At 56.4% G+C, this 23,663-nt stretch overlaps 1 protein-coding gene across 5 annotated transcripts; it reads left to right on the top strand.

Annotated features, from left to right (window-relative positions):
• Positions 1–1,509: 1,509 nt before the first annotated feature.
• Positions 1,510–23,593, top strand: UBXN11 (UBX domain protein 11). Of its 5 annotated transcripts, XM_005203147.5 has the most exons (16): positions 1,510–1,565; positions 2,046–2,170; positions 6,104–6,209; positions 6,969–6,997; positions 7,573–7,671; positions 9,053–9,153; positions 9,606–9,660; positions 10,167–10,243; positions 12,511–12,619; positions 19,952–20,166; positions 20,428–20,505; positions 21,473–21,590; positions 21,715–21,818; positions 23,049–23,122; positions 23,199–23,339; positions 23,420–23,593. In XM_005203147.5, exons 3-16 carry the CDS (start codon positions 6,139–6,141, stop codon positions 23,574–23,576), a joined length of 1,428 nt encoding a protein of 475 aa, XP_005203204.1. In that variant the 5' UTR covers positions 1,510–1,565; positions 2,046–2,170; positions 6,104–6,138; the 3' UTR covers positions 23,577–23,593. The 5 variants fall into 5 exon arrangements, with proteins under 5 accessions (XP_005203204.1, XP_005203203.1, XP_024857168.1 ...); XM_005203146.5 differs by lacking the exon at positions 2,046–2,170; XM_025001400.2 differs by lacking the exon at positions 2,046–2,170 and having other exon boundaries at positions 23,079–23,122.
• Positions 23,594–23,663: the final 70 nt, after the last annotated feature.

The raw sequence follows: 23,663 nt of genomic DNA on the forward strand, positions 1-23,663 counted from the left end.
GGGTTTGAATCCACTTTTCTGCTTTCTACCTGCACAGTCTTGAGCAAGTTGCTTTACTTCTCTGAGCTTCAGTTTTCTCATCTCTAAAGCTCATAATTTTGGCATCTGGCACTTGGAAGATGCTCATTAATTGGTAGGTCCTTTCAGTTTCCAATTGGTGTGTAAAGAATGCCTCAAGGAGCCTGCCCTCCCCTAAAAGCAGTAGGTTAGAGAGTCAAATGGAAAATATTAATAAGTGCAGTTGGAGACATACAGATAAAGGGCTTTGGTAGTTGAGCCAAGTTATAAGGAAGTGGGTGCTGGAAATCATAAGACACCCAGATCATCACAGCTGGATGACTATGAGATAATGATAAGTGAGATAATGATAACAAAAGTTAAAAGCAGGAAATGTTTTGAAAACTTACTCTGTATGGGTATTGTGATAGGTATTCAGTATGTATTGTCTCGTTTAATTCTCATGGCAACTCTGTGGGGTGGGTTTGTGGTGGTTGTTGAGTCACTAAGTCATATCTGATTCTTGGGACCCCATGGACTGCAGCACACCAGGCTTTACTGTCCTTCACTGTCTCCTGGAGTTTGCTCAAACTCATGTCCATTGAGTCAGTGATGCCATCCAACCATCTCATCCTCTGTTGCCCTCTTCTCCTCTTGCCCTCAATCTTTCCCAGCATCAGGGTCTTTTCCCACAAGTCTGCTCTTCGCATCAGGTGGCCAAACTATTGGAACTTCAGCGTGAGCTTCTGCAATAAATATTGAGTTGATTTCCTCTAGGATTGACTGGTTTGATATTATCCCCACTTTACAAAAGAAATTAAGGTAACTTGCTCAAGGACACACACACAGCCTGGGACTCCTGGTGCCAAAGACCATGCTCTTAACAAAACTATCTCTAGTTGCTCTAATCCAACAGGTTGTTTTTCATGTGAGGCTCGGGAGGGGGAAGGGTCTCACCCAAAGTCACTCTAAGTATCTCACCCAACGGCAGGAGTCTTACTCGAATTTTTACATAAAGGAAATAGAATCTGAGCGTCTCTTTGGGGCGCCAAGAAATTAGCAGAGAAATGCAGATTTAAGAAGCATTTATTAAGTACTTGCATCATTTCAATTCATGCTCAAAATAACTTCCCTTTAGTACTGTACTGATCAGATGGAAAAACAAGCTCAGCAGGATAAATGTAATTTCTCCCAAAATCAATTTAATAAAACAGTGGCATGGTCAGGACTGCACATTCAGGTCCAGAGGCTTCCAGCAGCTTCGTGAATCTAATCCCAATTCTCCGCTTTCTGTGCCCTGGGGTAGTAGGAAAGGACTCTCAAGTTTCCCTAAACCCCGAGTCCGCTCAGAGCGGTGGGTTCTGGGATTCGCAGTATTCCCCGCGATGAGTTTAGACTTCGTGGGCCAATAGAATTCGAGTAGAGACAGCTGTACCCGCCTCCGCTGCCTCCTCGTTGCTCAGGGACTCCTCATGCATTAGCCAATGAGAAGCACACGGGTCCTGGTCGCCTGGGAAACCGTGTGACAACAAGATGGCGGCGCCGCGGGTGGTTCTGCGGCCTGCGTGGTGAGTTACAGAAAGGCCCCAGACCTTTCTGCTCGTGGAGTCCCTCTCACATAGGCTGGGGCCCTCACCGCGAGAGCCTCGAGGACATGCGAGCCCCACATCCCGGCCCCTCCAGTAGACTCCCCGCGCCTGGGAGCAGATTCAGGCCGCCACCTACCACGGCTATGGGCGGAGGCAGAGGGTTGACGACTTCCAGGGAGGGTCTCGTGGTAGAAGTCGCGTGGTGAGCGCTTCCAGCTGAGATTTAGGGAATGAAGGTGTGCAGCCTGCTGGCCCGTGTCCGCGCTGGAGAGCACTGGGACCTGTTGGAAGACCAATTTGACTCTCAAAGCTTGAGTCTGAAGAGGCAGGCAGTCTAACCTTTAGCCGCCTCCGGCTTGAGGAGGAAGACACAGTCTCCCCGCCCCATCATTCCCCCCCCCCCCCACCCCCCCCAGAAAAAACCCAAAGTGAAGGGAATAGACGTGGCTTTGTCCCCAGGGTTCCCAATCTGAGGGAGGAGACACAGCCCTTCTTCGCTCAAGAAGTCCCCAGGCGGAAGGAAAGGAATAGCCGTTGTCCTCAGGGGTCTCCTATGATCACATGGGAAAATTGATCTGCAGAAGGTGTGTTGGATTGGCTTGGAGTGAGATTGGAAGCAGGGAAGTCGGTTTGGGGCCATTGTGACAGCCCCAAAGAAGGGCAGTGAGAGTCCCTCTAGGATGGCCAACGGCGCCACGGGAGGAGGAGCTGTGTGTGAGAAAGGTGCAGGGTTTACCCTGCAGGATTCCGGAACTGATGGGATTAGAGGGGGAAAAGGAGGGAAATTTTTTGTTTGGATCAGTTCAGTTCAGTTGCTCAGTCGTGTCCGACTCTTTGCGACCCCATGAATCGCAGCACGCCAGGCCTCCCTGTCTATCACCAACTCCCGGAGTTCACTCAAACTCACAAACATCTAGTTGGTGATGCCATCCAGCCATCTCATCCTCTGTCGTCCCCTTTTCCTCCTGCCCCCAATCCCTCCCAGCATCAGAATCTTTTCCAGTGAGTCAGCTCTTCGCATGAGGTGGCCAAAGTACTGGAATTTCAGCTTTAGCATCATTCCTTCCAAAGAAATCCCAGGGCTGATCTCCTTCAGAATGGACTGGTTGTATCTCCTTGCAGTCCAAGGGACTCTCAAGAGTCTTCTCCAACACCACACTTCAAAAGCATCAATTCTTTGGCGGTCAGCTTTCTTCACAGTCCAACTCTCACATCCATACATGACCACTGGAAAAACCATAGCCTTGACTAGACGGACCTTTGTTGGCAAAGTAACGTCTCTGCTTTTGAATATGCTGTCTAGGTTGGTCATAGCTTTTCTTCCAAGGAGCAAGTGTCTTTTAATTTCATGGCTGCAGTCACCATCTGCAGTGATTTTGGAGCCCCCCAAAATAAAGTCTCTCACTGTTTCCATTGTTTCCCCATCTATTTGCCATGAAGTGATGTGACCAGAGGCCATGATCTTGGTTTTCTGAATGTTGAGTTTTAAGCCAACTTTTTCACTCTCATCTTTCACTTTCATCAAGAGGCTCTTTAGTTCTTTGCTTTCTGCCATAAGGGTGGTGTCATCTGCATATCTGAGGTTATTGGTATTTCTCCTGGCAATCTTGATTCCAGCTTGTGCTTCATCCAGCCTGGCATTTCACATGATGTACTCTGCCTATAAGTTAAATAAACAGGGTGACAATATACAGCCTTGACTACTCCTTTCCCAATTTGGAACCAGTCTGTTGTTCCATGTCCAGTTCTAACTGTTGCTTCTTGACCTGCATACAGATTTCTCAGGAGGTAGGTAAGGTGGTCTGGTACTTCCATCTCTTGAAGAATTTCCCACAGTTTGTTGTGATCCACACAGTCAAAGGCTTTGGCATAGCCAATAAAACAGAAGTAGATGTTTTTCTGGAACTCTCTTGCTTTTTCAGTGATCCAACAGATGTTGGCAACTTGATCTGTGGTTCCTCTGCCTTTTCTAAAACCAGCTTGAACAACTGGAAGTTCAGGGTTCACGTACTGTTGAAGCCTGGCTTGGAGAATTTTGAGCATTACTTTACTAGCGTGTGAGATGAGTGCAATTGTGGTGGTAGTTTGAGCATTCTTTGGCATTGCCTTTCTTTGGGATTGGAGTGAAAACTGACCTTTTCCTGTCCTGTGGCCACTGCTGAGTTTTCCAAATTTGCTGGCATATTGAGTGCAGCACTTTCACAGCATCATGTTTTAAGATTTGAAATAGCTCAACTGGAATTCCATCACCTCCGCTAGCTTTGTTCATAGTGATTCGTCCTAAGGCCCAGTTGACTTCGCATTCCTAGATGTCTGGCTCTAGGTGAGGGATCACATCATTGTGGTTATTTGGGTCATGTAGATATTTTTTGTATAGTTCTTCTGTGTATTCTTGCCACCTCTTCTTAATATCTTCTGCTTCTGTTAGGTCCATACCATTTCTGTCCTTTATTGTGCCCATCTTTGCATGAAATGTTCCCTTGGTATCTCTAATTTTCTTGAAGAAATCTCTAGTCTTTCTTTCCCATTCTATTGTTTTCCTCTATTTCTTTGCATTGATCACTGAAGAAGGCTTTCTTATCTCTCCTTGCTGTTCTTTGGAACTCTGCATTCACATGGGTATATCTTTCCTTTTCTCCTTTGCCTTTTGCTTCTCTTCTTTTCTCAGCTATTTGTAAGACCTGCTCAGACAACCATTTTGCCTTTTATCATTTCTTTTTCTTGGGGATGGTCTTGATCACTGCCTCCTGTACAGTGTCACAAACCTCCATCCATAGTTCTTCAGGCACTCTGTCTATCAGATCTAGTCCCTTGAATCTGTTTGTCACTTCCACTGAATAATCATAAGGGATTTGATTTAGGTCATACCTGAATGGTCTAGTGGTTTTCCTTAGTTTCTTCAACTTAAGTCTGAATTTTGCAATAAGGAGTTCATGATTTGTGCCACAGTCAGCTCCCAGCAAGGAAGTCTGGAATTTTGATTTTTTTTTTCCTGTGGGTGAGAAGGAGCCATTGGGAGTATTTAGTAGGGAAGCGACCTGTCAGCTTTGTGTGTAAGAAGATCCCTCTGGCGGTGTGTGGAGACTGGTGCAGGGAGCCACAGGGGCTATCACACTTGGACACACAAACCGCGAGGATGCCTGAGCGAGATGGCAGGAACCAATGGCACCCCACTCCAGTACTCTTGCCTGGAAAATCCCATGGACGGAGGAGCCTGGTGCGCTGCAGTCCCTGGGGTCGCTAAGAGTCGGACACGACTGAGCGACTTCACTTTCACTTTTCACTTTCATGCATTGGAGAAGGAAATGGCAACCCACTCCAGTGTTCTTGCCTGGAGAGTCCCAGGGACGGGGGAGCCTGGTGGGCTGCCGTCTATGGGTCGCACAGAGTCGGACACGACTGAAGTGACTTAGCAGCAGGTAGGCTGGGGGCAGATTGGGGAGGCTGGATGCTGGGTGATGGGGTGAGGAGACTCTGGGCCTGGTCCTTGGAGGGCACCTCTGAGTGAGGGAGGGGCATGAGTCCCAAACTCCAGAATCAGGACCAAGGAAGCTGCCTCCTGGTGATGCAGGTCCCCGTCCCTGCTTCACGGGAAAATGCGGGGGGAAGGCCAGGGCCATGCATTTCCAAAGTGGAGCTAAAGACTTGACTTAGGATCTAGTGGAGGTCGTCTGACCAACATGTCTAGATATTGGCCACATGATACACTTAATTCACTGAATAGTGACCTTTAATTGCATCCCTGATGTTCATTCATCTTTCCTGAGGGAAGAGGAAAGGAAGGGAAACAAACATTTATGAGGGCCTTCTGTGTGCTAATAACATCAGCAGTCACAAGTTACATTTTTAAGTAATTCCTTTGCGTGTGGCCCTGGGCTAGGTGATTTAAGTGTGTTACCCCTGCCTGGCTGATACTGTTACCATCCCCACTTTATGCTACAGGAAAGTGAGGCGCAGGCTATACTGGTGCTGGAGCCTGTCCAGAGCCTGGCTCTTGACTTCCTGCCACGTGCAGTGTCTTGGTAGAACCCTGCCTTGGGGTTGCCCCTCTCTGGCTCTGAGATGTTGGAAGTGGCACCTGGTTCCAGTAGGAGGGGAGGGACACCCGGGCTTTGTGATGAGCAACTTTGTGAGGACCAGGTCCTTGATAGATGGACAAAAGCCCCTGGCCACCTGGGTGGTCTTGTGCCCAGGATGGAGGTCTGCGGAAGTCCTGGTCGAGTGGCCAGCCTCTGCCCCCATCGCACCCCATTGCCCATTTCTCGGGTACTGCTAGGCCAGAGGCCTCCAGGAGCAGAGCAGAGAGCTAGATATCCAGCGGAGCAGGTGGGCATCAAGCATGGGATCCTGAGGCCAGGTTGCCTCCAGAAACTTCTGCAGGGGCTGTGGGAAGACATGAGGGGCACCGTCCCCTGGACAGTGCCCTCTCCTCGGAAAAGTAGGCAGGGAAGGGCAGGTTTCAGGCTGCTCCCTGGTCCTCAGTGACTGTCCCCAAGGGCTGACTTCTTTCTTCTCAGGGGGTTCCCGATGGCTAGAATCTAGAAGTAGAAATATGAGCTCACCTTTGGCCTCCCTTGGCAAGACCCGGAGAGTGCCTCTACAGTCGGAGCCTGTGAATCCTGGGTAAGGAGCCAGCCTCTTGGAATCTTTGTGTCCGTGCCCCTGCCTCCTCCTGGCCCCTCCCATGAACTCAGAGATTGACTCCTAGCGTCTTGGGGAAGCAGTAAGAAGTGATGTATCTTTCCCTGGCCACCTCTTCTTTCTCGTCCCGTCTTCTGGGAGGCTGTCCATGTGTCTAAGCACACCCTCCAGTGAGGTGTGGGCTGTGGGGTAGCTCTTCCATTTATTCGTTGTTCATGAATTAGTTCTGCAGACACTGATGGCCCAGCCGTTCTGGGCCTGGCCACGTTACATGCTGGGCTCTCAGTGAAGGGAAGCCTAGTCATCATTCTGTCGCTTTCATCTTTGCAAAGCATTTTTTTTTTTTACCCCTCTCCTTGTTCTTCTGAACCCCACTTTGAGTCATCCGTGTCATGGCCAAAGGGGTCCAGAGAGGTTAAGTGACAGGCCTGGGGTCCTGCAGCCATTTCAGAGCAGAGCTGGGGCTGGGCTCCTGGGCTGGGGCGCTCCTGTGGTCCTCTCCCTAAGGCTCTGCCCTTCAGCTGTTGCCCATCTGTCTCCGTCGGGAGGAGTCAGATACCCTGACGCCTGTGCCTTGGCTCACCCCCTGGCCAGGATGGGATTGGGGGTGGGTGTCCTCACGAGGCATCTTTTTTAGGCTTGGCGAGGGGGGACCTGGTGCCAAAGCACCCCCCACCTCGCCATGGCAGTCCAGGGGGTCTTAACTTGTCTGTCTTCCTTCTCCTTCCTGCCCGTTCCCAGGAGGCGGGGGATAAAAATCTACGGAAATGGTAAGTGTGGGCTCTGGCCCACGGGCCCTCCTTGCCTCCTTGTGTTTGGGCGGATGGAGAGAAAGAGCACGGTGAACTGCCTTGTCAGTCGGGGTGGCTGGCCTGCGACAGTGCTGCCCGCAGCCCTCGGGTTAGGAGACTCCACACCCTGAACAGGGATGTCCTGACTAACGTTGGAATCCCTCTGCTCACTGTGGGGTGGGCTCTGAGGGCGCCAGACCCCCACCCGCCTCCCCCGCCCATGACAGCCACCTCCAGCCCATTACAGCCTTTTCTCCTTGAAGCCCAGTCCGCATATGGCTGCCTTGCCTCCTGCAGGCTCAGACCTTTGCATCCCAACAGCACTCTAGCCCCAACTCTGATGCAGGCTTTGGCCCCTCAGGGCCCCCCAGGAGCTGGGCTGGGAGAACAAGAGGCCTGTTCTGGTTGGATCCTTGCTCTCCAGCACCCCAAGTTTTCTCTCCTCATACGCGGGGAGTGGGAAGGGGGAGAGGGACAGAGTACAGGCTGTTTCATCTCGGCCAGGGCCCAGGGCCTCAGCCGCAGAGCGGTGACCCGGGCATCCCTGTCTGCAGAAGATGAGGTGGACATGCTGAATGGCGCTCATGGCTCAGAAGAAAGGATCTCTGTCCCTTCCTGCTATGGTGGCATAGGTGCCCCTGTGAGTAGGCAAGGTGAGTGCAGACGCCCAAAGGGGTCTGAGTCCCTGGCATCAGGAAAGACCCCAGTGAGAGAGGCCGTGAGAGGTATGGCCTCGCCTCCTGCCTGCTGGGTCAGAGGCAGCTGCTTCTGCTCCTGGCTGACTGGGCACGTGCCTGCACCCCAGACCTGTTCAGAGTTTGGCTTGGCATGAAGCCGCACATGGGCCCTGCCCTTAGCTCAGGTCTGTTCAAGCCCCAGGGCAGGCTGTGGCTGGCACCTAGGGCTCCGTAGTTGCGGCCTGTGGGCTTAGTTGTACTATGGCACGTGGGATCTTAGTTCCCTGACCAGGGATCAAACCCATGTCCCCTGCATTGCAAGGCAGATTCTTAACCACGGGGCCACCAGGGAAGTCCCTAATTTAAAACATTGTCAGCCAACAAAAAAGTTGAAATAGTTCAACAGATGCTCACACATCCTCCCTCTGTATTCGGTAATAAGTGACATTTTGCTGTGCTTCCTTTCTCTCCATATACACGTCTGGAGGAACACAAGTGTATTTTTTTTGATGAACCATTTGGAAATCAGTCACAGATACCGTGACAGTTCAGCTCTAAGCACTTCCCTGTGCGTCTTCTAGGAAGAAGGAAATACGTAACCACGATGCTGTGATCACACCTCGGAATGTGAACAACTCAGTAACTGACATCCCCGTGTTCCAAAATTCCTCCCACAGCTTTTTTCACTGATTTGGGTTCTACGTGAGAGTCGTGTCATGCGTCTTACTGTTGTACTTCTGCAGAGCAGAGTCCCTGCCTCTTTTAAACAATGATGCTTTTTGAAGAGTCCAGGCCACCTGCCCTGCAGGATGGGCCCCATTGTGACTTGTCCCCGTGCCATTAACTTGCTCCTCTGTCCACTGTACTGCCTGTGAATTAGGGGTGAGATTAGACATGTGATTCAGCTGAGGGTGAACTTTTCGACACTGTTTGTAATGTGACCTGGATGTTGTACCACTTCTTTGTATGTCTTGAGTGCATTACTGAATCTCTGTGCCTCAGATTCCCAAAGCAGTTCATTTCCTCAGAAAAGCTGACACATGAAGTGTTTAGAACAGTCCCCATTGTCTAGGGGCTTCCCTGGTGGCTCCAAAGGTAAAGAATCTGTCTGCAATGCAGGAGACCCTGGTTTCATCCCTGGGTTGGGAAGATCCCCTGGAGAAGGGCATGGTGACCCACTCCTGTATTCTTGCCTGGAGAATCCCATGGACAGAGGAGCCTGGCAGGCTATAGTATAGGTTGCAGCTGCTGTTAGCACGCCTCTTTCCATGTTTGGGGATCTCTCCCCCCTCCCCTGGACCCCCACCCCATCAGCCTCAGCTCTAGGCTGGGTTCGAGGACCTTGTCTGGTTGGCAGTCCCCGTGTACAATGACTCGGAGCTGGTGGCCACCCTGACACGGAAACTGCGGGATCTGGAACGGCAGGTGAAGGCCCAGACTGATGAGATACTGTCCAAGGTGGGCCCCCAGCGCCAGAGGGCCAGGGTCTGGTCGGAGGGGTGGAAGGGCCCGGGCTGGGGAGGCCAGTGAGGCTACTCTTGCAGTAGGCCAGAGATGATGGGTTCTCGAACCATCTCCCTGACCAGACCTCCCACCTCGGGGGCCACGTCTGGCCTGGGACTGATGTGGGTCCCTGTGACCTGAGCACGGAGCCTCAAGGTCTTCACCTCCGAGCTAGGCCTTCACCCTCAGGTTGGGTGGCAGCAGTGGCTGCTTAGTGCGGCACTTGGGGGTGCCCCACACCCTTCCCCCACCTTGGTGGAGCCACAAAAAGGCTCATCTGAGGTACAGGAGCGGTGGCTGCACCCAGGGTGGGACAGGGGCTTCAAGCAGGCTCTTCCCATCCGGAAGGGGTTCCTGTGGGCTCTGGAAGCCACCAGGCCCGCTCCCCTCCCACCTCCCTGCTGCAGACTCGGAAGATACAGGCCCTGGAGGAGATGGTGGAGACTCTCGAGAAGCACCAGGGTAAGAGGCCCTCTCTGCGGGCTGGCCAGCTCACCCCTGCACCTCCCCTGGGGCTAGTGACCCCTGGGCATCAGGGCTCCAGAGCATCTGGCTGAGTCCCATGTGTGTGTATGGGGGGGAGTGGTCTGGACAACGGAGCCCAGAGAGGAGCAGTGACACCCAGGACGGTGCCCTTCTGTGTGGGACCGAGTCCCCTGGGGCACAGCCCTAGCCCAGCCCTGAGTACAGAAAAGCCTGGAGGAAATGCCGCCCCCAGGAGCCTTGCTCTGAGGGAGGCGGGTGGGGGGATGGAGGTTGGTGACCTCCTGAGAGCCCGGGTGTCCCCTCTTCAAGGTCAGGGGAAGGGGCCAAGAGGTGACTCTCAGGGGAATCCCTTGAGTTTTCAGAGGGGCAGCTTCTCCAGGTAAGCCTCGGGCCAAAGCTCTGGTCAAAGCCAGAAGCGAGCAGCCTGGCAGCCTAGGTGCAGGGGCCGTGGAACCCCTCCCGTCTCCCCGCTACCTCCCCAGGCAAGGTGAGCCTGCAGCGGCAGGAGGAGCTGGAGACGGTGTGTGCGAAGCTGCAGCGGCAGGTTGGGGAGATGGAGGTGAGGGAGGTGGCGTGCCCACAGCTGTCTGCCTCCAGAGCTAGGGTCAGAGCCCGCTTCTCTGGGGTCTCCTCAGCGCACACCCCACACAGGGTCCCTCCCCGCTTCCTCAGTTTTGTCTCAACCACTCTCCTCCGGCCACGGCGGGGACCTGCCTCAGGTTCTGTGGCTCTGTCAAGTCCTTTCCCACCTCAGGACCTTGGTCCAGTGCCGTCCCTTCCACCTGAAATGGGTTTTCCCACCTCCCCCTGGTGAGTTTTCACTCATCCTCTCAAAGTGTCAGGTTGAGGCCGGGGGCCCTTCCCTAGGGGACCCCCTTGAACTCTGACCTGGGCAGGTTCTCCCTCCTGGGCTTTCTTAGAACCACACCTCTTCTTCTCTGGGGGACCACAGACTCCACGAGGGAGGGAGGGAAGGATGCTTTTCCCCTGTTGGGTGCGGCACGGCTGCCACCCGGCGTGGGGCCTGGCCATGTGTGCGTGCCGTGTCGCTCATAGCCGCTCCCTGCCTCTGGAGGTAGCATTGCACTCACCCAGGGTCACCTGTCTTGCCCCCACTCATATAGCAAGGCTTGAACCGGAGGGACCCTAGGCTCCAAGGAGGGTCCTGGGCACACATGCTTCCTCAGTGCTGCCCCCCACGCCCCAACTCCCTCACCAGCCCTGTCAGAAGCTCTTCCTGAGGTCTCCGCTCCACAGAGTTGCTCTCCAAAGCCCCAACCTAAGAGCACAGATGCAAACTCCCAAGCCGCTGCTGCAGCTGAGGGCCCTTGGCACCCAGGCCTCTTCCTACATGGGGCTGTGGGCGCACAGCTGCTCCCTGAGAAGTCCACTGGGATACTGCCCACAGCCATGCAGCTTCGCTGAGCCGCCACCACAGGGCCGAGGGCTGCCCACCCAGGGCAGAGGGCACTGGGGCTCCCACCTTCACACTGTTCATGCATCTGTTGCTCCCTTAATTTAGGAAACTCATCCAAAGTCTTTCCTATGTGTCCTGCCCTCGTGGGGCTGACAGTCTAGAGGGGACAGACACATATACAAGTATGTAGGAAGAGCCACAAGTACAGAATACGCTGAAATAGTTCAAGGGGTGACGCAACAGAGACTAGCCGGGATTTGGGCCACTCTGAGGGGTGACGTTGGGCAAGAGATACAGAGGATGAGGCGAGGTATCAGGGAAAAGAGGATCCAAGCCAAAGAGAGGAAAGCTTCCACTTCCTCCTGCCATGTCTTGGGCTTGTGGCTGGGAGCTGTGGGGAGCGAAAGGGAGAAGGGGGAGAGGCCACAGGGACCACATCCCGGAGCCAGGCGCAGTGGGGAACAGGATCCCGGAGTGTGGAAACCGTAGGCAGGTTTGAGGTGGAGGAGTGGGCCGGGGAAGGCAGGCAGACGAGCAGTTTGGCGGTCCGGGAGGAAGAGGGCTGTGGCTTGGCCCAGGCGAGAGGAAGCAGAGCGGGTGCAGGACTCGGGTCTGCTGTGGCACGGGTGCCGCAGGCCTGGGGGTCCTGGGGGTGGGCAGGGAGAGGATCAGGTGATGGAGGAAGCCAGCGCCACTGACCGAGACCAGGAGGCTGAGGGATCGACGTTTGGGAATCTTGACTGTTTGGGTCCGAGATGCCTGTGGGAGGTCTTTTAAGTGGCTAGAAATCTGAAACTGAAGAGGAACATGTTGCAAGAGATGAGCACAGAAGTGTGCCTGCTGGGTTAGGCACTGGGCAGGTGGCCGCCTGCAAGGAGCTGCAGTGAGCTGTGGAGCTGGAGGCCCAGCGGGAGTGGGTGGAGGAAGGGCGTGGGGATGAGGAAGCAGCACCAGGAAGTATGGACGACTCAGAAGCCCTCCTGTGGCAAAGGATTGTGAGGCCAGCCCTGGAGAGGCCACACGTGGGTGGGCATACCTCTGAGCCCGCAGAGCGAGGCGTTCCTGCCCCTCCTCCCACTCGGGCCAGACCCACACGGCCTCCCGCAGCCATCATGGCTGCCTTCAGCGAGTTCCTACTTGTGCCGGGGTCTGTGCTAAGGACATACACGTCAGTCATCTTCACAAGCTTTGTCTGACAACTCCCATTTTACAAGGAGAAGCCTCAGGCTCTAGGAGAAGGGGCCTCCCAAGGCCACAGTGAGGAAGTGGCCCAGAGGCCTGGCCCCATAACCCCACGGCCCCATTGGCCAAGACCTGAAGTGGGGGGCTGCATGATGCCACCAGTTCCCTGGGAAGGGGCTGAGCTGACAGTGAGCGCCCCCTGATGCCTCCGGCTTCTCTCCTCCCAGCGGTTCCTCGGTGACTACGGGCTGCAGTGGGTGGGTGAGCCCATGGACCAGGAGGACTCGGAGGATGGCGAGAGGGACTGGATGACGGCCAAGAAGTTCTGGAAGCCAGGTAGAGTTGGGGTCCACCCTGGCCCCTCCTGCAAAGGAAACTCCAACAGCTCTGGATGGCCCGCAGCTGTTGGGACACCAGCTCATTCGCGCCCCCGCTCCTCTGCCTTGCTGCTGTCACGGGGGCAGGAGAGAGAGGCCCCAGCCTCCAACACTGACCACCTAACCCCGGACTCTGCTTGCTCAAGTTGCTAAAGGCTCCAGGGACCCAGAGATGCAAAATGTTAACAAGACCTCCCTTGTCTCAGGCACTATAGTTTACAAAATGTCACCCATTCAAAAGCTGTGGCCCTTAGAAGCGATTCCCCATCCTTTGGAAGCCGCCTCTCAGTCCAAGGGCTCAGCCACCTCTTTAGACTGCCTCTCCAGGTTCATCTGTAGCAAACCATTGGAATCCACCCACTTCTGTGGAACGCCACCACTTTTTAACTCTACCGCTAATATCCAGAGGGATGCACTCCAGAGATTTGGGGCCATTGAACTGGCTGGGTTCTGAAAGCTGGGTCCATTCTTCCATCATTGCCTGGAAGGTAGTTCTCCAGGTTGTGGAGTTGGTCACACTTATCCTGGGTGTGACCAGAATGTGAGGTGGGTTCTCATCTCTGCCCTCCCACCTAGCCCCGGTGTGATTTGGATACTCAAGTTCCATTCTCTGAGCCTCCAGTTTCTCATCAGTAGATGGGGCTGGGGTAGGGAACTGCTACCCACTCCAGCATTCTTGCCTGGGAAATCCCATGGACAGAGGAGCCTGGCGGGCTACAGTCCATGGGGTCGCAAAGAGTCAGACATGACTGAGCGACTTTCACTTTCATTCTTCCCTGTGGAGTTAATTAGGAGCCGTGAGTTGGACACAGCATCTGGCACTGACCTTGCAGGTTGTCAGTCCACAAATGGGAGCTCTCATTGTTTTCCGCCATCAGAAGGCAGTGGCAGTCTCGTGGGAGCATGGGGTTGGCCCTCGGGACCATCTGGAAGGCACCTACCCTGTCCTAATTTCATAAGTTTCCTGCTGGGTAAAAACCCAGGCTGAAAACCTGAGAGTCCCACCTTCTGCACTTTGAGCAGATCCCCCTAAGTCTCGGGGCACAACCCCCTCACCCTTTTTGCAAAAGTATCATTTCCTATTTGTACCACATTACTAACTTAAGGCATTTTTATAAGTAGCCTTGACATGGGCCAGGAATAATTCCATTTTACAGATAAGAAAACAGAGGCACTTAAGTCTGAAGACTGTTGAGGGAAAGGGCAAGACTTAAGGCTGAGAGCCCATTGGGAGGTGGTTACAGTCATCCAGGGTAGAAGATAATATGATGCCCAGCATATGGGTGGGGCTGGTGAGGAGGGGCAGAGCAGAGAGATTTAGGAAGAGAATCCCTGGTCTTGACGATGACTGTACATCAGGGAGAGGGTGGGAGGAACCTGGGGGGACCCTGGGGAGCAGGGCTGTGGGGAAGATGCCCAGTCCTTTTGGGACATGGCAAAGCTGGGGGACTGTATGGCGCTCAGGCCGTGCCAGGAGCTGAACCCTGTGCAGAGTGCTCAGTGTCTCCAAGGACCTCTGCCCCGATGAAAGGCGAGACCTGGCAGGCAACCGCCAGAAGCTGTAAGAATGTCCCTCCCTGGGGTCTAGGACCAAAGGCCTGCCAGCACTTCGCGCGCATACACACACCCCCCACCCCACCCCACCCCGTGTGGTGTGCCGGCTCAGGCCTCGTGTGGCCCTGCTGACTTGTGGGAGGCCAGACGTCCTCCTGGGCAGTGGGGCCTCCCTGCTCCTTTGGGGAAGAGGTCAGACCAGACAGCCAGTTTCTGGACCTGGCTCTGTGGATTCCAGCCTCTTCCCTCAAAGAGAGAGCAGCCCCACCTCCCCTGCGTTGTTTGTTTTTGCTCAGAGTACGGCCGCTCTGAAGTCACTTGTGAAAGCCACCCGACCGCGAGCTCTCCGTCTTTCTTCTGCCTTTCGATTCTTCAGCAGGGAGGGGCCTCAGTTTAGCTCTCCTGCCAGAGGAACAACATGTTTCTCATTTCTAGCAGCTTTTTCTCTAGGGACTACCCCAGCTTTTTCCCTTCTCCCCACAGCCTTGTCCCCAGGGGCTAGCTTGCCCCTGCCCCAAGGGTCCTCGGGTCCCTGAAGCTGGTCTCTGGCTGGCCCTGTTGCTCTGGCCTGTTTCTTAGGCTGTCTGATCCCCTGGAGAAGGAAATGGCAACCTACTCCCATCTTCTTGCTTGGGGAAATGCCATGGACCGAGGAGCCTGGAGGGCTTCCATCCATGGGGGTCACAAAAGAGTCAGATACGACTTAGTGACTCAACAACAGCTGTTGGCTTCCACCCCCCGCAGTCCCTGGGGCAGCAGGCCAGCTGACAGGTGAGCTGGGGTATCTGTATTAGGCAAACAGGCTGATCCAAACTTTTTAGAGCCTGGGACTCTTGCCTTAGGGAGGACAGTTGATTAGGCCAACGAAGGGCCCAGGGGCTTGAGAGGAAGCCTTGCGAGGGCTTGGCCCTGGGCCAGGTCATTCTCCCCTTCCCACCAGTAAGCTGCGTGGAGGCCGTGCCAGGCGCTGCGGGGTGTGCAGAGACATGAAAGGCACCGTTCAGCTCTGGTCCTAACCGCCTTCGAGTCAGGTGCTGCGCCTCAGGGCTGAGAGCTCCAGCCAACTCTGAGTCCTCACTCCCTTCTCCCCACCCCTCTGAGCACTTCAGTCCTCCAACCCCTTGTCCAGTTCCTGCTTTCCTCCTACCATCCCCACCTCCCCAACCCTTTTCCCCAAGCCTAGGCTCCTGCATCTCCGCTCCAGAAGCCACCCTGCCTCCTCTGTGGGGCTGCAACCGGCTTCACTCACCCCCAGGTGGCCCTCGAGCCCCTGGAACTGGGTTGGCCTAGACCTCAGGCAGGCTGGCCGCCTCCCACCAGCTCAGGCCTGTGCTGTGACCACTTCCCCCCCAAGTGCCCTGCCCCCTTTTCTCCACTCCTTTGAAGCTCAGCTCAAAGCCCACCTGCTTGAGCAAATGTGCATGGAGCGCCTGCTTGGCGCCAGGCATGGTGCCGCCCTGCAGCTGCCTGGGCACATGGTTAAGGGCCCTGCGTTAGAGTGAAAGCCTTAAAGGCCCTGGCTGAAGAGGGGGGCGTGGGTCAGATCAGACCCTGTGCGGGGAGACCGCTTTCCCCTCTGAGTCCACATCCTGCCCTGTGAAGTGAGGAGATGGCACGATTGACCACCCCTCCCCAGGCCATGGAGAGCCCCGCGTGCCCCTAGTGTGTGTGGCACATCCTTGCGGGTCGATGCGCAGTCAGTGACCAGGGACTGTGTCCATTTACTGCTCTGGCCTGCTCTGCTCCGGAGCGCCAGCACGGGCTCGCTTGACCCAAAGGCCAGGGACAGATGCCCATGCAGGGCCTGGGTGCCCTGGCTTGGGTGGTCGGAGCCCCTGCACAGGATGAGGGGGGATGGGCAGCGTGATGCTCAGAGGAGTGGCCTGAGCAGTCGGACCCTGCTGAGTCAGGCTGGTTGTGGTGCCAGAGGTAACCAGGCTCTGGGGGCCTGTTTTCTCCCTGCTGGTTCCTCTGAAGAGTGGAGCAACTGTAGGCAAAGTCCCCAGAGCAGGGCCTGGCTTGCAGGTGTGTGGAAGCAGTGGGTTTGCTTCCTGTTCAACCGCCTTCGCCTGGGTGCTTGGGGACGGGCCTGCCAGGGTGCCTCAGCCACTGCTGGCATTTCACGGCAGCCAGCTGGGCCTCCCACGAGGGTGGGCCCCCCACGAGGGGCCAGCCCAGGGTGGGCCCCCCACTCAACCTGCACGTAGTCACAGGGTCTAACCCTCCTATGGGCCCTGCGGCCCCATTGGTGGCACTTAACCACATGCCACGGGCACCGTTTGTCTCCGTCTCCTTTGCTCAAGTCTGAGCCTGAGGAGGGCAGAACCCTGGGCGTGGGCACCACCATGCTGCTCAGGGCGGGCAGAGCATGGCCGCTCCAGGCACGCTTGCTGGATGGCAGGGTGGTGGGTGGAGGAGTGGGTCCAGGGCTTCTTCAGCAACGCTCTCTGGGCCAGGCTCAGGGCTGGATGCTCTTGCTGGTGTAGCCAGGAAGACAAGACAAAATGACAACAACCTGTGACAAGGACCGAGAGTGGGCCCGAGGGTTCCAGAAGCCCAGGAGGAACAGGGACCCAGGCTCGGGGTGAGGGGAGGGGCTCCTGACAAGGGCCTCCTCAGAGGTGGTGAGAGGGCGCCCCGAACCCTGAGGTGAGCAAGAGGGAGGGGCGCAAGTGACAGCAGCGGCCGTCTGCCAGGCACTTCCCGTGAGCCTCCCTGCAGCCCTGTGAAGTGCGGCCTGTTATCGTCCTCGTTGTGTGGAAGAGGAAGCTGAGGCCCAGAGACGCTGGCCCACGTGCCCAGGGTCCCACAGCTAGGAAGTGGTAGCCCTGCTCGTACGGCCCCAGAGCGTGAGCCCGGAGAGCCTTCCGACGGCGGCTGCAGAGCTGGGGCCCAGAGGCTCTGGGCCCCGAGGGTCAGGGAGCGTGGACTCGATCTCCGAGCCTCAGCACTCCCCTCCGGAAGTAAAATCATGGGCCCTCACAAGTTGGATGAGGGTCTCCCTGCACTGTGCCCATCCTTGGGAAGGAACCCGCCCCCCGCCCCGTAAGCAGAATCTGAAGAACCAGCACTGAGAGGCAGCCTGCGTGGCCACAGAGGACAAAGGCCGAGGGTCACCTGGGCCCTGCACACGGCGTGACCCGGGGCGTGTTGCCTCCTTGGGCCCAGTCTCCTCATCTGTAGAGTGGAAGCAGGAAGGCCTGCCTCTCGGTGCTCGGCATGTAGTCAGCTCACCCCCGGATCTTGTGGGAAGGATGGAGAGTTCTAGTATCTCCCCCCAACTCCCTGGAGAAACTGCAGCTCAGAGAGCAAGTGCCCCACTTGACCTCTGTCTGACCTGCCTCATCCCATGTGACGTGGCTGCCAGGTTGTTGGGGGTCTGGGGGGCCCCCGGCTTCTGTTGAGCACTCCCTGCTGCGAGAGGGTGATGCCTGGCTCTTCCCGCCTTATTCTTTCGGCCCTGGTTTGTCCAGAGCTGCGTTTCCTTCTCTGGGGGTGCCTTGTCTCACTTCGGATCTGTGGCATCTGATACCTGCCAGCCCACCCTGCTTTCACTTCTCCACCCTGGCTGGGAGAGATTTTCTTGGCAAACTGTCCCTTTCCCTTTTGTTGCTTCTGGGCGTCCTCCCCTGGCCTTCTGCCTGCGCCTTTCCTGTCGACCCAAGAGCTCCCTGAAAGAGCCCAGGCCCCAAGAGGCGGCTCCTCTTGGCTCTGCTCTGCATGGCCTCCTCTGGCCAAGTCACGTGACTTCCTGGGCCTCGCTTTCCCATCTGTAGGAAGCTAGGGACAGGGGCAGGCGTGGAAAGTGATGAGCTGCTCTGTTGTTATTTTTAGGTTTACGGAGATGTTCTGAAAGTAGTTAGTTATTAAAGGAAAATAGTGTCTTGATGTTGTTCTGACTCATACCAGGGATACCCAGGATGTTCTGTGAGTTTTTCGTGGGAGTCTCAGGGACCCCAGGGGACCCTAGGAGAGGGTGGGGCAGGTGCAGCCCCTACAGCAGTAGAAGGTGCAGACAGGCAGAGGGGAAGGCCAGCTGGGGCCTACCGTTGCAGCAGCCACAAAGGCAACAGGAAATAGGGCCGCCCACATCTGTACTTCCCCCGGTACAGCAACTGCACCTCTGTGGGGGATGGAACTGGGTCCCCAGAATCCTGACCCACATCCTGCCGCACCTTGGCTGTCGTGGTGAAAAACAACTTCCAAGGAGGACCAGAAAGCCCCACCGGTGTTTGTTTTCATTTTTTTGCTTTTGGCTGCACCGTGTGGCAGGCATGTGGGATCTCAGTTTCCCTAGCAGGAATCGAACTTGCGCCCCCTGTATTGGAAGCACAGAGTCTTAATCACTGGACTGCCAGGGAAGTCCCCAGTCATCAGTATTTTGTAGCCTTGCCACCCTAGTAGATGACTTACTTGGGGGCTGCTGCTGCTGCTGCTAAGTCGCTTCAGTCGTGTCCGACTCTGTGTGACCCCAAAGACAGCAGCCCACCAGGCTCCCCCGTCCCTAGGATTCTCCAGGCAAGAATACTGGAGTGGGTTGCCATTTCCTTCTCCAATGCATGAAAGTGAAAAGTGAAAGTAAAGTTGCTCAGTCGTGTCCGACTCTTAGAGACCCCATGGACTGCAGCCTACCAGGCTCCTCTGTCCATGGGATTTTCCAGGCAAGAGTACTGGAGTGGAGTGCCATTGCCTTCTCTGACTTGGGGGCTAGATCCCTTCAAAGACTGAGAACAGGCTCCTGGCCTGCCCCCCACCAGCATCCCAGCTGCCCTGTCCCCCTTTCTGCGCTGGCACCTGTCCTGACTGTCCCCACCACCCCACCTGCACCCCATGAAGCTTAGGAACAGCTATATGGAGAAGCAGAGGCCAAAGCTGCCAGCTTGTCAAAGGGCTCTGTGACTCAAGAAACATATGTCCAATCCAAGGTCTGTCCCATGTCCATTCTGTCCAGTGGCTGTCCTGACCCTCGCCTCCCTCTCCTGATGGTGCAGATGGGTGGGAAAAACAGATTTTAGGTCAACCACTTTTTCTAACTCACCAAGTGGCCTGGGGCAAGTCACTTTCCGTCTCTGTGGGCCTGTTTCCTCATGTGTAAAATGGAGATAAATAAGCCCTGGCTCGTAGCCCATTCCTGCGCGGTGGACTTGTTAACAGTAGCTGACAGACACATGCTCGTTGGAAGCCTTACATGGTCCTCTTGGATCCTCACACCCTCCTGGTACTGTCATCATCCCCTTCCAGAAGAGAATGCTCTGGTGCAGAGCGGTAAAATGACTTGACCAGGGTGATGCAGGAAGGAGGGGAAGAGCTGGAATTTGAGCTCAGACCGTTGGGAACTCAGCACTGAGCCTTTCAGCTGCTAACCCCGTGCCTGGCACGTCTGACCCGGGATGAGTCCTGCTCCCACCACTTACTCGTGTGTCCCTAGGCCAGCCTTTAACCTCTAGCCTTTCGTTTCCTAATATGGAAAATGGGGATGTTCATGGTCCCTACAGCATAGGGTTGGCATGAAGAGAGAATAGGATAATAGATGGTAAACCCCTCGCACAAAGCAGATGCTCACTAAAAGACAGCCAGTATTATTATCTAGGTCAGCTGTCCTTCTCCCTCTCCAGGGGGGTCACTTAAAGAGATGCTAAGTCCCCTGCCCAGCGTGGGAAGGGGCCATGGAAACCAGGGCCCCGGAACACACAGCAGCCCCTAAGAGAGGCTTATGGGTGTCTATCCGCTTTGCCAGGGGACTCGTTGGTTCCTCCCGAGGTGGACTTTGACAGGCTGCTGGCCAGCCTGAAAGATCTCAGCGAGCTGGTGGAGGACAGCGACACCCAGGTGATGCCAGTGCCCGACAGAGTGCCGCACCAGACCCTTGAACCCATCCCGCTGAGGCTCTACCGGAATGGCATCGTGATGTTCGATGGGCCCTTCCGGCCCTTCCACGATCCCTCCACACAGGTAGGAGTGACAGGGATGGGGAGACAGGCCCAAGCACCCTCAAGCTGCTCCGGTGGCCAACCCCTTGCTCACCATTAAATGGGCCCAGCTCTCCCCCAGCACCCCAGGCTCATGTGCAGCCTTCAGCAGCACTCCTACCTGCCCGAGCCCTGGGGCTCTACTTCCAGAGTAGGATCCACAGAGGGAGCCCGGCCCCGTAGCCTGCCATCTAGACAGGAAACAGGGTCTAGCCCAGGCCTCATCCGACCTCTCTCCCCACAGCGCTGCCTCCGAGACATACTGGATGGCTTCTTCCCCTCAGAGCTCCAGCGGCTGTACCCTGATGGCGTCCCCTTTAAGGTGATGGGCTGATCCCAGATCCACTCACTCACTCCCAGTGTGGGGATTTTGCAGGGGGGGTGGGATTGCTTTCTCAGGCCTCACCTAGAGGCGCTACTCCACTTCAGGGGACCCCCCCCCCCCACCATCTGATGACCTCTCCAGAAGGAGAGGGAGCCTGAAACCAGCCTGGGAAGGGAGCTGGGAGGCTGTGGTGGCCCCTGGGGCTCTAGCAGCAGCAGCAGCAGCAGCAGCCTGAAGCAGGGAAGGCTGGTGGCTGAGCAGCAGGCAGTGCCCCCTGCTGGCTGCCTCGAAGCACAGCCTTCAGCTGCCTGGGACCCTCCTCCACCACGTCCAGGACACCCGGACCAACTGGGGACAGTGAAGAGTCCATGCAAAAGCGACCTGGCTCCCCCTAGGGGCTCCTGGCGTCTCCTGGTTGGGGTGGAAGGCAGTGCCTTGGGAGGAGGCAGATGTTGGAACTAAAGAATTGAGGTGCAGCCAGCCCCCTGCTGTGGGGGTGGTGGGCGGTGAGATGAGGGTGACTGGACCAACCTGAGGCGGTGCCCCCGAGGGTGGTGTGTTAGTTCCACAATGTGAGCATGTGAGGGAGCGCGCGCCAGCCGGGCTTGGAAACTACCGTGAGTCACGACCGGGGGTGTTCGAGGCAGTGCGTGCCAAGCCAGGCTTTGGCCTCTCCTAAACACCCTCATCCCTCCCCTGCTCTGGGAGGGGGATGTCAGTACTGTGACTCCAGCTGGCATGATGAGGGGAGCTTGCAGGGAGAGCAGGGATCAGGTGGGTGAGAGCTGCACAAATGGCAGGTCTCCTGCTCTCTCCCAGGGCCTCCGCTTCCTCATCTGTAAAATGGGGATTGTGTCAGGCCACCCCGCGGGCCTATTCCTGGGGTCTCTGGGCACGGAGGGGTGGGGATGAAGCCCAGGGCTGAAGAGCTGTGCCTGCCACTGTTTCCCTTCCTTCTTGCCAGGTGAGTGACCTGCGCAGTCAGGTCTACCCAGAGCATGGGCTGGACCCATTCCCAGGTGAGGGCCGCGTGGTAGGCCTGCAGAGGATTCGAAAACCCTTGGACAGCATAGAGCATTCAGGTGAGCTCAGCCCTGTGGCTGAGCCAGGTGGTGGGAATGCTGTGCCCAACAAGCTCCAGGTGGGCCTCCTCCACCATCACTCCAGTCCCCGCCCGACCAAGGTTCCCCGATGCCTTCCCTGCAGGCTCCAGGATGACCGCCGAGAAGTTTCTGAACAGGCTCCCCAAATTTGTGATCCGACAAGGCGAGGTGATTGACATCCGGGGCCCGATCCGGGATACCCTGCAGGTGAGCCCAGCCCTGGCTCTCCGGGCCTTACTGTGTGTGGTTGCCATCAACCCTCACCCAGCTGGCCAGAGCAGTGGTTAATCTGGAGGCTCAGGCTTGGGGGCCCCTCAGGATGGCCTGCATGGAGAGACAGGCCCCTCACAGCTAGCTGTTCCACCGTCTCCTGGAAATGATGGAGCTGCTGAGGGCTCTGAGTAGGGACCAGAAAGCATCTGGCACAATATGGGAGCAGGAGCTGTAAGAACGGGCAGGTCAGGGGACTCTAGGTTGGGGGTGAGCCCAAGTCCAGGTCACCCCCTCGAGGTTCAGTCTGAAATACACCTTCCTGGGCTTCACAGAACTTGCCATTCCCTCTTCTCACTCCCTGTCCTCTTCTCCCCGTGAAAGGTACCAAACCCGTTTCCACCCCTGACTCTGCCTTCACCACACGTGGCCAAGTCCTGCCAGATCTGTCGATCCCCAGAACTGCTCCCAAATCCATCTCTTCTCTCCATTTCTGTCCCTGCCAACCTAGCCCAGGCTCCCGTGTCTCCCAGACAACTGCAGTGGCCCCCTCACTGACCTCACCTCCACTCCCACCCTGCCAGCCATCCTTCCCCAGCAGCCTCTGTGCCCTTTTAAAAATGCAGATTGGATCTTGGCTCTTCCCTGTTGAAACCCTCCAGTGGTTCCTAGGTAAAGCCTGTCATTCCTTCCTGGTCCTCTTCCCATCTTTTACCTTTTCTTTCTTCCCAGTCCAGCCTGATCGCCATGAACTAAGAAAGAGAGTGAAGTCGCTCAGTCGTGTCCGACTCTTTGGGACCCCATGGACTGTAGCCTACCAGGCTCCGTCCATGGGATTTTCCAGACTCTCGAATATATCACCTCTTCTCAGAAGCCTTCTCTCATCTATGCTATCTGGGATATCCTTCCCCCGCCCTCCTTCCATTTCTAAGAACTCTTCATCCTTCAGTCAGCTCAGGTGTCATTTCCCTAGGGAAATGCTGGGTTAGGCATCCAGCCTGGTCGCTGTCGGATTACGTCTTCCCCACTAGAATAAGGGAATGATGGAGCCACCTCTCAAAGCTTCCCTTCTGTTTCCTCTCCTTGGGCCCCAGTTTACACACTGGGCCCCTTTTGGCTCACTGGTCTCATCCATCCCTGGGCAGGGAGATGTCCCCTGTAGGGGTTGGGGGAGGCCCTGACTCTGGCAGGGTCCAGGGCTCTGTCCACTCCATCAATGCTTTCCAGAACTGCTGCCCATTGCCTGTCCGGATCCAGGAGATCGTGGTGGAGACGCCTGCCTTGGCTGCTGAGCGTGTGAGGTGAGGGCCGAGTGGAGAGGTGAGGACGCTGGGCTTGAGTTCCTCGGGGGAGCACTGACGGCCTCTGGGTCCGCAGGAGCCGGGAGTCTCCGGAGTCGCCGGCGCCCCTGCTCTCCATGCTGCGCATCAAGTCTGAGAACGGCGAGCAGGCTTTCCTGCTGATGATGCGGCCGGAAGACAGGGTCGGCGATGTTCGCGCCCTGCTCGCACAGGCCAGGTGGGCGCGGGGCACGGCTGGCGACCGCAGTGGGGCTCAAGCGCCACGACCCAGCCTGATCTGTGCTTCCCTGTCCCCAGGGCCGTGGAGCCCAGCACCTTCGAGATCTTCAGTACGTTCCCGCCCACAGTCTACAACGACGACGCGCTCACACTGCAGGCCGCGGGCCTGGTGCCCAACGCCACGCTGCTGCTTCGGGTTCGTCGGGCCTCGCCGCCCGCCCCCGGCCCCAAATAAACCGCCCGCCCGCCTGATACCGGCTGCTCCGCGAGGCTGTCTTGGCGGGGCAGCCCCGCTGCGCTAGCTCTGCGGAGGGGGCGGCGC

This window comes from Bos taurus, chromosome 2 (genome assembly GCF_002263795.3).
Source record: "Bos taurus isolate L1 Dominette 01449 registration number 42190680 breed Hereford chromosome 2, ARS-UCD2.0, whole genome shotgun sequence".
Taxonomy (NCBI): domain Eukaryota; kingdom Metazoa; phylum Chordata; class Mammalia; order Artiodactyla; family Bovidae; genus Bos; species Bos taurus.

What these genes read in the sequence shown, in the direction of transcription:
- UBXN11 (XM_005203147.5), top strand. Translation starts at nt 6,139, where the DNA reads ATGAGCTCACCTTTGGCCTCCCTTGGCAAGACCCGGAGAGTGCCTCTA. An exon ending in CTGATGAGATACTGTCCAAG is followed by an intron (nt 9,154 to 9,605) that starts GTGGGCCCCCAG and finishes TCCCTGCTGCAG; the next exon opens with ACTCGGAAGATACAGGCCCT. An exon ending in CGATCCGGGATACCCTGCAG is followed by an intron (nt 21,819 to 23,048) that starts GTGAGCCCAGCC and finishes AATGCTTTCCAG; the next exon opens with AACTGCTGCCCATTGCCTGT.